Below are 12336 nucleotides of genomic sequence, written 5' to 3' on the forward strand. Positions count from 1 at the left end.
CCGAAGCCTGTGTCTCTCAAATTCTATATATATATCATTTCTAAACCTAAGAAGGCATCAAAGCAATGTTGAATATTGTCTGTGATAAGGTTTAGTTATCTTTGCTTGTGAGTCATTTGAGTATCTCCTTGATACTTGAATTGGACTTATTTTATTGATTTGTAAGTGCCAATCCCTCATAAGCTTTTAAGCAAGAGTGGATTATGTTTTTTGATATAAGTTGTTGTCGTTGTTGTGTGATTGAAGGGAAGTGAGAGGGGTCTCATATCTAGGAGTGTCTTAGATAGAAACGTCCATAGGTAGAGATTAGGTGAGAAGTTTGTAAAACCTGAGGTTGTTTAGAACTTCGAACTAATTATGTGATAGTGGATTTCCTTCCTGTCTTGGTAGCCCTCAGATGTAGGTAACGTTGCACTGAATTGGGTTAACAACTACTGGTGTTATTTACTTATGTGCTCGTATTTAAATCTTGTTATTATTTATGGTGTGACAATGTGTTGACCCTGGTGTCGTGACATCGTGTACGACATTCGGGATCTGCATACCATAATTTCATAAATAAACGAAAACGATCAAGAAACTAACATGGTTTTTGAATGTGTTGAAGAAAGTGTGGTTAATATGTCAGAATTAAAGTCAGGGTATCCATATGGTTGCAAGGTTTTAAGACCTTCAAATGGAAAGAATCTCGTCGAACCAAGTAAAAATGAAAAGTTTATTACAAAAACCTATACATTCGACATAACTAAATGTGATGATATCTTTGATCTTCTAGTTTCTAATGGTCAAATCGTAGTGTCAACATGCCTAAATACCACCATTGGAACAAAGAAAGAAACAAGGGTAATAAAAATGAAATTTTGAAAAACCTTGGATGTTTAGGGTTCAGAGAAAGAAAAAAAGTTACGAAGAAAAGGGAGAAAGAAGATAGGAGGGTATATATTGTTGTGGAAAAAGACTCTTTAGTTTCCCTCTAAAATCAAAACGAGTGATATTTTGATTTTTGTTTTAAAATATTGTTAATTGATGATTTTCTTTGTATTTTAATGTGGTTAAATATTGTGCCATGCGATGGCCTTGAAAGTTGGAACCATGATGGATATTGCACACACGTTCATTAACGTAGCGTTTAGGTGAAAGTGGTCATGATGATGATGACATATGCAGACCAATTTGAACAGTGTCGAGAGTTTACTAAAATCATTGTTTTCTTCCATTTTTGTAAACAATATTGAAAATGGTCTTTTATTGGGGCATTTGTTAGCCTGAGATTTTCGATCCAATATGTCCAAAAGGAGTGGAGATATGAGATAAAAACATAGACTAAGTACAGGTAGCTAAATTTTTTACACCAAAAATCACAAGATTCGACAGACGGAATTCTCGACAGAGGTAGTTGGAGGTACTTTCGACAATAATAACAGTTTTGCAACAGTTCAAGAACTGAAGACATGTGTAAGTAAAGCAGAGGACAAAATCCCACGTAATGGTGTACGTGTCAAATGCTGGAGAGTTGATTATTGTCGATTGCTATTGATGTACATGTATAAATAAGTCAATTTGATCTCTGTAAAAAGGGTTCACATTTTTCATTGGTGTTCCTTATAGAATTTAAACATCCAAGCTACAGAGATAAAAGAACTCGTGAGAGATATATGAGTTTGCGTTCCATTTTTAATCTAAGCATTTTTTTGTTTCTTTTATGATTTTCGACGTTTACTTTATCTTTCCGACTATTCTTCATTTTACTTCTTGAAATTTATATCCAATTGTTCTATGTTCAAATTCTAAGTTATCAAGCACGAATACACTTTCTTAAACACTTTTTGCACAAATGTTCTTAGGATTCTTTGTAGTTTAATTCTTTAAGTGAACTAAAATTTATTATTTGATTTACTAAAAATAACACTAAATGGTAGAAAGATATTGTATTGATCAAAAAGTACACGGGTGTGTGGTATTATTTATTGAAATTTTTAATAACAATCACGAATTTAGCTCACTTAATAAATTAGCTTGAAAAAAGACATATTTAGACACTTTCGTTGTTATAATGAAATATACACATTTGTTTAATTCAAGACTTTTTATTAGTAATTAACAAAAAATATATTTTCTTAAGGAATTTTTTATGCCACACTATGGGGTGAGAAAAAACCTTCTGAAAAACACAAAATGCCCCAGATTTCGGAAATGCATCTCCAGACGCGTCATGTCTTAAATTAAAATGTTAACTGATCTGGAGATTCATCTCGTAATATTTGTCTTAAATTAAAATGTTAACTCATCTGGAGATTCATCCTCGTAATATTTTAAAACATACACCATGCATCCCACTTTGAATGAAATTTTACACGTTTATTGTTTCGGAGATGCATCTCTATTTAGGATTTACGAAGATGCATCTCCGTACCCTATCAAAATAGTACAAGTTATGTTTGTTTTATGGTTTACGAAGCCAAAAGTGATTATTTATAAACGTTAAAAGCCATGTTATGTTATGAGATTTAAACCACACACTTGATATGCAAAAATAAAATATATAAATCTAGAAGCTCCAAAAATGACATATATAAATAAATTTGAAATACACAAAACAGTAGAATGAAGTGAAAATAAAATATAATTCATAATAAATTCAAAGTACAACTACTATAAACTACTGCACTACTGCGTATGCCGAACTCCATCTCCTTTGGCTCCTCGGCCTTCAGCACCTCTCGTCCTCTGTCGTTGTCTCCAGTACATCAATGTCTCTCGTGCTACCGTCATGATGACATTTAGGACCTGCCTCACATCATACCCATCGGAAAAAATACATATGTCAATGCATGTCTACGCAATCTCCATTATGCGAGACATATAGGCAAGACATCATCAACATGATCTAATTGTGCATGTTTTTCCTCTAGTGTCTCCTAATGAACTGACATCAGTGGATCTTCTAGAGCAGCTTGCACCATACGGATGTGACACCCTAAAGAACCACCTGATGTACCCATCGACATAGCTCCATTCTTTCTCAACTATAGTACTTCGTATCTCCCTCGATACCAGATGTACAAACATATTTTATAGTATGTATAAACTACCATTCACGTGATTCCTACTTATTTCTTACCTAAATCATCATTTTCTACTCATTTACACAAAAATTTAAAAAATTTATCAAAACATCAAAAAGTTACAAATTTAGACTTTACTAAATGTTGGATGATGTTTTTGATATACTTGATGTTGATTGAAAATCCTTTAAACTTGGTTGTATGATTTTGAACTTGGTTGATGAAAATTTTGTTGAGAGTTTGAAAAACTTTTTAGTTTTTTTTAGAAATGAGAAAGAAGAGTTTTGACACAATTTAAGCTCCAATATCATTCGAAGATGCATCTCCGAAATAAATTTGAAGATACATCTCTGGAGTATTTTAACATTAAATCAAAATTCTAAATACTCAGCATGTGTCCGGAGATACATCTTCAAAATTTTGGAACATTTTAGTATTTTTCACGTGATGCTTAAGTAATATATATGGTGCATTGAAAAATTCAAAAAAAAATTATACAAAATAAACAGGTTTTGAAGTAATTTATTGGTATGAAAGAGAGGTCACACCCCACATGTACCAGCAATGCCTGACATCTCTTCTTTCTCTGAGCAAACACGAAGTAAATGTCATTTGCACATTTTTAAAACGCATAGCATCATTCATTATTAAAAAAATGCTTAGACTATAGAACAGTAACAAGGACAAATTGTTTCATTTCTAAGCCTCTAACATTGCCTTACACTTTGAGTAGAAAGGGGTTAAATACTAGATAGTGGTCATGTCAGTGATACTTAACGAGAGACTATAGGGGTATTTGCATTTATATACAAAAGTTTAAGATAGAAGTAAAAAAAAATACTATAAAAGGCTATTGTAGTATTAGAAATGCGTTTTATACATATAAGTACACGAGTACGGGCAATGTACTAAAATCTCTTTTTCATTTGTAAGGAAAAACATGCCCCAAAGAATGAAGCAGATGAATTTATCTGTCATTTCTTTAAAACCAGTTCAACTGGAATAAGGAAAAACATTATACTTTTCAAAGGATTTAGCTGCATATCTACAATCAAAATGTTGGTTTCCCCTTCATCTTTCCACTAGTCCTATCTATCTTCTCTTCTTCTTTTTTAATTCTACAAGAGTCATTGAAAAAATTGCAGCCAGGGATGACGTAAACAGAAAACCAAATGTCATTTGGCCAGCCATCCGGCGTGTATATTAAGTTTATAAACTTACATCATAAAACTTAATATATCTAAAGCATATATTAAGTCTAACTTCCAAATTGTAACAAGCCATCCCAAAAATCAAATATGCTCCTTAAAAATGCAGGGCATCCTGAAGTTTGGAAGTCTAACAAGTAGACTTGCTACCAGCAAGCACCTGATGAAATTAATATCAAGTTGTAATTCCAATACATCAAAAAGACATAAAATAGCACCAAAAAAACCCAAGGAAGAAAAACATATACACTTTCAAGTCAGAAGGTGTGTCCACTTACCTTGTACATAATTCTAACAGTCTCTGAATTGTCGCTGTCGCTTTTTCTACATCAAGTTCCCATCTTCTCTGAAGTGCCATACAATACTTCGGTGGAAACTGGACACATACCCCTTTTTGTTGAATTTCTTGTTATTTTCTTTATGTGACTCTGGTGCTTTGTTGGGAACTGAGGTTGGTAAAAAACAACCAAGCTATTAATAGTTTGGTTAAAAATGCTAATAAACAAGTGCACATACCGTATTACATATTCAATTTTTTTCACTTCTGCTTTAAGCTAAAACATATATCTGAAAAGTAATTTTCTTCCTTGCTCTGCTACGATCTAATAAATCCTGTTAATATAGAACTAGATATAGAAACCCGTGTTTTGCACAGGAAAATGGAATATTGAATATTCAACCAAAATGACCGTTTCGGGAAAAAATAACAATGCCAATTGAGTGGGAAACTATATCCAAAAGACTGATGTGTGCTAAATGGTAACCTTCTCGAGAAATTTAGAGTATGCTTGGTTAAACTTATAAAAGAAATGGTTTTAAAGTTGTGTGCAAACGTGATTTATTTCTTAAAGATTTTACATAAAGAATACCATTTAGCCTCCTCAAATCTTTAATGCGATGCTATCTCCAATATCCACAAGAAATCTGCCTCCAACCAATGCTCTGAGACCATATGACAAAGTGTTCCTGAAAATCATAGCAAAATATATTCACACAACAAAAAACACCAAAGACACAACTCACAGATTGGATGTATACATGTGTGTGGATAATAATCTAAATATGAGCCCTCACCAAAACAAGTGGAAACGATGGATAAGATATTCATTGATGCTTGACTGTATCGCTCTTATTAAATATGCCTGCAAGTGTAGGTTGGGCTAGCTTGAGTTGATCACCAAATAAACAACATCAACTAATCTATGATTCATAGAAATTAGTAATCAAAACCAACAATTTGATAGAGCATACACATCTAGCACATTTCTAATTTCTAGAATCTTAGCTCTGATTAGAAGAGGGCCAGAAAACATGTGGTCAACCAGCAACTAAATCAATACCTTGACAACATGTCCCCACTAGATCACCAAAACAACAACCAAGTCTTATCCCACTAAGTGGGGTTGGCTACATGAACCAAATTCCACCATAATGTTCTATCCAAGACCATGTTTCTAGCAAATTCGTTAATCTATCTTTCTTAATAGTTTCTCTTATAGTTTTTCTAGGTCTTCCTCTACCTCTAGTTGTTTGACTCCTCACCATATGATTTACTATCCTTACAACAGAATCTAAGTCTATTTTCCACCATTTTTTCTACTATAGGTGTTACCCTAACACTCTCTCTAATATTGTCATTTCTAACTTATCTTGTCTAGTCTTATCACACATCCAACACAACATCTCTATCTCCGCTACATTTACTTTATCTCGTCGCAAAATTAAATATTACTTGCACAAACTACTTTTTGGCAAGACAACATTGCCAATAAATTCAATGGTAGTGTACAATAAATGGTAGACAACAGTGCTCTAAATAAATTAACTAATTTCTTTGGTGGGAGCGATTTACTTAAAAAAGCTCTTATATTTGGGGACGAAGGGAACACATAAATTTATTATATAAAACTATATGAATAGGAATTCGATGAAACAGTTGGAGTATGTAAAGCTACCTACAATAGATTTGGAATGGTTCTAATCCTTCCTTGAGCCCCTGCTATGGCAAGCATGCTAATTGCACTAGGTTACTCTTTTAGATAAAACTAAGAAATATATTATGCTAACATGGTGCTGCATAATGTTATCGCATAATTTTTTTTAATTGTCAATTAGAAAAAATTATGCGATAACATTATGCAGCACCATGATAGCAACTTTATATTTCTCAAAGTAATAGAAATCTAAGAATCTTATTGAAGAGATGACAAAGGACAGCTATAGAAGGATAAGATATCCTCCAAAACAGAAAATGAAGAATACTTAGTGCCACAGAAGATCAAGAATGCTGTAAAGCTGCTCAATCTCTATGCATATATGAAAAGGCTGCCTCCTTTGAAACAGACATTGATTAAAAAATTAATAAAAACAGAGAGATCGTTAACACAATCTTATCTGTCCTACAAAATATGGAGGGAGAGATGCACACCGAAATCCCAAAAAAAATTGGTCCTAAGTCAACATCTTGCAGTGAAAGATCTGCTGCCCAATTGTTTCTGAATTAGAACTACATACACGCAAGGAAAAGGACCAATGTGAAAGAAAAAAGAGTCATCATCCTATATTACCGTTATCAATTTTTTTTCAAAACCCGTGATAAAACAAAAAATAAATGAATAACAAATGCAATGTAGAACGTATAAGAATTAAAAAAAAACTACAGTTTGATCTTGAAAGGCTTACCCTTAAAATCAAAGGCTCTTTGTTCAACTAGCAACCCAAGTCAAGAGTATGTTGCTTCAGCTGTTGCTGGTAACCCACATGCCTGGAGATCAAGCATATGAAATCTTCATCTTTCAAAGAATATGAGCTTGAAATCAAGCTTAATAATGGAAGTCTCGACCACGGGAGTTCTGGTATCAACTAAGTGTCAACTGTTTTGAATAGTTTCCTCTTTATTTTTTATTACTAATTGCTGCATCTGTCTGTATGTGGATGCAACTTGTCAGCCAATGTCGTATACGTTATTTCTTCCAAGGGTGCTCCAGTATTAGGCATAGGATCGCATTGAAGAGTTTCTTCGAGCTCCTTTTCATTGCAATATCCTTTTTGCAATACATTATAAGTAACAGTATCCGGTGATATTCCATTTGTTATCATTTCATTTAAAAGCTTAGTCGCTTCTGACGTATTTCCTAATTTACAATAACCACCAATCATAATAGTGTAGGTAATTTTATTAGGATGTATACATTTTGAAGTCATTTCCAGTAAGATGTTCCGCACCTCATCCATCTGACCTAACTTACAGTAACCACCAATTAGAGCAGTATAACAAAAGACATTTGGCATCAATCCTTCATTTCTCATCTCTTCAAAAATTTCCTTTGCTTCCTCAACACAGCCACTACGGCACATTCCATGTATTATAGAAGAATATGTGGCAATTGTAGGAAGAATGTCTCTACTTTTCATAGTATCGCGGAGTTTGAAGGCTTCCATAAAATTCCCAGCTTTACTATGAGCTGCAATAAGTATGTTATAAACAACAGAACTAAGTTCTACTTCCTTATAAACTAACTTGTTGAAAAAGCTCACAGCATTATCAATCCTATCAGCATTACAATATCCTTCCAACATTAGTGCATATGTATAGATATTTGGAACCACACCATGTTCTACGGCTTCATGTAAAACCCTATCAACATCATCTATTTTACCCTTATCAGCTAACCCTTTCATTAGGAAATTGTAGGTATAAGTATCTGGTTTGAATCCTTGCTTCACCATCTCTTCCTTCAGCTTGAAAGCTTTCTCAATTTTACCTGATTTACAACAGCCAAATATAAGTGTGTTGTATGAAATCCCATCCAGTACCAAACCTTTCCCCATCATTTCTTTGAGTACTGCAAAGACTTCTTCCATGTTCCCCCTTACACAAAGTCCGTGGAGAAGCCCATTTGAGGTTGCTGTATTTGCTGCAATCCCTTTATCAGCTAGTCTAAACCAAAGCTCAATTGCCTCCAAATGTTTTCCACATTTACAAAGACCACAAACCAACAAAGTTAGCAAGCTATCATTAACCTTAATATTCCTCAACAACAACTCGTTTACAATTTTCAAGGCCGAATCAAACTTGGAACTATTGCATAACAAGTGAATCACATAAGAACACGCATCCTCGTTAACAGACAAACCGTTCGATAACAAGTACCCTAACACTTTCTCAGCTTGCTCCATTTGATTGCTCCTACAAAACCCCTGTAAAAGAGTATTAAAAGTAACAGCATTTGGTTTCAACCCCTTCAACATCATGTCATCCCTAATCCTCAATGCCTCATTCATATTCCCTTTCCTACAATACCCATCAATAAGTGCATTAAAAACAAACTCATTAGGACAAAATCCATTGCTATACATTTCTACCAAAACCGAATTCGCTTCATCGAATTTCTCAGACTTCATCAAACCATTAACAAGAATCCCATATGTGACTAAACTAGGGTTCACTTTGTTCTCAACCATCTTATCTTTAAACCTAAACGCTTCTTCTAACCTTCCACTCTTACATAACCCGTCAATCATATTATTATAAGTAACCACATTAGGCAAAACACCCTGCTCCTCCATTTTGAAGAACAAACCAACAGCATCATCTATCTTCCCACCCTTACTAAAGGCATTAATCGCAGTCGCGTAAGTGTAAACATCAAGAGTAACACCACTACGACAAACCGCGTCAAAAACTCTATAACTCTTGTGAAGTTCATTGGATTTCACCAAAGAACTCAACAAAAAATTGCAGGTTTTAAGAGAAGGAAAAACACCATTGCTTGTGAACAATGTGAAGATATCAAAAGCCCAATGAAAACCTAAATGCTGAAACTGTGAGCATAGAATATGAAGCAACAAATCCAATTCACCGTGACTTCCTTCCGTTAACCGATTCAGTTCAAGAAACGAGGAAGCAATTTCGCTAAGCCTATCGTTAATGCTACCTAACGGCGTGTAAATGTTTCCGTCGATTAAACGTTTCAACATAAATCTAGCGCGCGGCAAAAAACTCGAAGCTAGAAGCAAGCGAATTAAGAGGCAATAAGAACGAACCGTGAAGCGAAACTTGAATTGGTTAGAAGCGAAACGGAAGAAATCGAGTGTGGTTTTGAGGTTAAAAGTGGAATGGTGAATGAAGAATAAGCGGTCGAATTCGTGAGAGGTTAAATGCGGTAAAATCGATTTGCATTTGGAAGAATCTAGAACTTTGTGTGAGAGGATAGAAGGTAGGGAAGTTAGTGAAGTATTGTTGGAATCTGGTGGCGGTGGTGGTGGTGGAGGGAAGTGGCGGCGGTGGTAGCGGGGGGTGGTGGAAGTGATCCAGGTTAAAGGACGTGTGAAGATTAAGGGAGGTTTTGTGGTAATGTGTTTTGCGAAATCCATTGCGAAATGCATAGCATTGATTTGTGAAATGAAAATGGTTATTGGTTTGAGTTTGGTGTAGTTGAAGCCATTGATTTGATTGGTTTTGTGATTGTGAGGGTGTGAACGTGGCACGGTTTAGTGAAGAAAGAAAGTGGTTACGTTGATGGGTTCCAAGAGGAAGACGCAGACACCGAAGGTGCGGTGGGACTGGGTGGGAGTGACCCAGGTGACACCGTTGGGGTGAGGATGGGTGGGGAGAAATTGATATGTGGGCTGGGTGTGGTGGAATCGAACCAGTTTAACCCGGACCAATCTTGTGAGTATGTACAAGATTTTCTAGTATGGACCCGGAAAGTCCTTGTTTTGCTAGTACACCTCTTGTTTAGTCTATTATTAGATTAGAATTTGGCTACAATCACTATTTTTTTACTTTTCATTAAGAGAAAAATTTATCTCATATTCCAATCATTATTCTCACCCTTACGGTACTATTCACATAATTTAATCAAAATATTTCTTTACGAATAGTTTATTCTCCTTCCACTTTGAAGCTCTTCGGTTCATTATTAAAATTCAAAAAATTTAAGAAAATTTTACGTATAAATCTTGTAAAATCTTTCTATAAAATTCTCTAGTCCATATTATACTCCCATAATTCTTTATACCAAGTTCCCTGGTCCATATTATACTCTTGGAACTATTGTAAGTGTTTTAATCCTATTCAGAAAAATTAACCCATTGGAGAGTTTGTATACAAGACATACAGTCCACATATTTTTCTTCAACGAGTGTATTTAATTTATGTTTTCTCCAAATTTTTAGTCATCGGATGTCTTAGGTGTAAGTCATCCGATATTGGTTTTTTTTTTCAAGTTTACTTAAAAATTGGACTAGTGTCGCGCCAAAAGATTGTGGTAAAATGATTCCCCGTAAAGGCATATAACGAGGAGCTAAACAAGTGACAATTGCATAACAAGAGCAAGTAGGTGCAACTGTGGAGCAGCCACATCGTTTTTCAATAGGATCGTACGACATGTCTCTTCTGATACGGTACAAGCAACACGTTGCTCATCCTTTATGGTACGAAGAGGTAAGTAAATCTTAATCACTTTATATTGAATAATCGTTAATTTTGATTATCGCTTTTATTTTATAAATCAAATTTTAAAGTTTTTCACAAATGGGGACCTAAGAAAGAACTGGATATTGCAGTTTATGAGAGTAAGTTGATATAGTGGGTTCCATGGTATCTCTCATCTGTCATTGAGGGATGGCTGAATAACTCTAGTTTATCTTCACTCTAGAGAGTTGGTATAAAGAGGATTGATGTCAACTTGGTATCTGCTTTTGCTGAGATATGGCATCTAGAGATATCGTCATTTCATATGTCATTCGATGAGATGACAAACACTATTGACGATGTTTCTTGCTTTCTTCACCTTCTTATAAGAAGTGATTTATGGGATGTCACAATGGTATCAAAGAATAAGGTGTTGTTGCACTTGTTGATGATCATCTAAGAGTGACCATATAGGAGGTTACACAAGAGGTTCATGCTTGTAGGTGTCAAAAAATACATACTATATTGGATGCATACTTTACTTGAACACCAATAATGTCTATTACAGCTCGTTTATGTCATGACAACTTACATGTTAATGGTGGTCGACTCTACTATTTTTGTTGACAAGAGTTATACTCTTGTATATGCAAAATATTTACCCTTTTTAGGAACCTGCCATCATATGGGAGATATAGTTGGGACACAACTACTTTGTTTACGATGTATAGGTTTCTAGCATATGTCTTTATGTTCACCTGTAAGCAGCTTGACGGATATGCCACTCTATTACACATATCCTTTTTTGACTATTTATTTTTATTTACTTTCATTTATGTATTTATTTGTTTATTATTGATAATATTAGTGTTGTAACAGTGTTGGATACACAAGTATTTTCTTACCCTTTGGTTGACTCCTGTCGATGAGCTTAGGAGTGTTTACATGGTTTGACTCCTGCTAATTTCATATGGCGTTCATTCAAGACTCATAGACAGGATCATCCATTTGGCGATATATGTCTATGTGTGGGGTGTCTTAAATGGTGTTTGATAGTTGTTTCATACTTGTCTGATAGGTGTATACGTTATTTTGGTTTTAGACATTATATATTGCCTTTGCATCCTGATTATAACACATATGATGCTAACATGTAGTTGATTGGTTACCATTCAAACATGCACGAGGTGGTTGGTCATGTAGTTGTAGCTAGCATATGAAGTTATTATTGGATACTTGAAGTTGTATTATAGAGTTTCACATCCTTGGCTGGTGGTACCAACCCCTCAGGATGCGCAAAGAGCATTGCTTATTCCTAATTATGATGCAGAACCGTCAAATCCAAGGATGTCATTTATTGTTTATTCGCTACATTGGCATATCGATCATATAGGCGTTGATGAGGACAACCCTGATTATGTACACTTATTTCGAGCATTACACTTAGCTCGAAGTGATTGATTAGATTAGTTGATTTGTGTATTTTTAATATGAGACTTATATATTATTATTTTGAAAGATGTATATTCTTAGGCTAGTGTATTGTTATTATTATTTTGAGATTAATTTATTTTTACACGTAAAACGTCAATATATTCTAAGAAAATATAACATACATAAAATTATTCCAAGCAAACAATGTTTG

The 12336-nt window shown here is 34.5% G+C and overlaps 1 protein-coding gene across 4 annotated transcripts; it reads right to left on the reverse strand.

Moving 5' to 3' along the window:
- Positions 1-3924: 3924 nt before the first annotated feature.
- On the reverse strand, positions 3925-9983 carry LOC127074829 (pentatricopeptide repeat-containing protein At4g19440, chloroplastic). 4 transcript variants are annotated; one of them, XM_051016216.1, is made up of 6 exons: positions 6956-9983; positions 6229-6272; positions 5348-5415; positions 5143-5239; positions 4552-4719; positions 3925-4433 (listed from the first exon to the last, which is right to left on the reverse strand). In XM_051016216.1, the coding sequence occupies exon 1, from the start codon at positions 9659-9661 to the stop codon at positions 7181-7183; it is 2481 nt and encodes an 826-aa protein (XP_050872173.1). In that variant the 5' UTR covers positions 9662-9983; the 3' UTR covers positions 3925-4433; positions 4552-4719; positions 5143-5239; positions 5348-5415; positions 6229-6272; positions 6956-7180. The 4 variants fall into 4 exon arrangements, with proteins under 4 accessions (XP_050872173.1, XP_050872174.1, XP_050872171.1 ...); XM_051016217.1 differs by lacking the exon at positions 6229-6272 and adding an exon at positions 6702-6779; XM_051016214.1 differs by lacking the exon at positions 6229-6272.
- Positions 9984-12336: the final 2353 nt, after the last annotated feature.

The sequence above is a fragment of the Lathyrus oleraceus genome, chromosome 4 (assembly GCF_024323335.1).
Source record: "Lathyrus oleraceus cultivar Zhongwan6 chromosome 4, CAAS_Psat_ZW6_1.0, whole genome shotgun sequence".
NCBI classification, from domain to species: domain Eukaryota; kingdom Viridiplantae; phylum Streptophyta; class Magnoliopsida; order Fabales; family Fabaceae; genus Lathyrus; species Lathyrus oleraceus.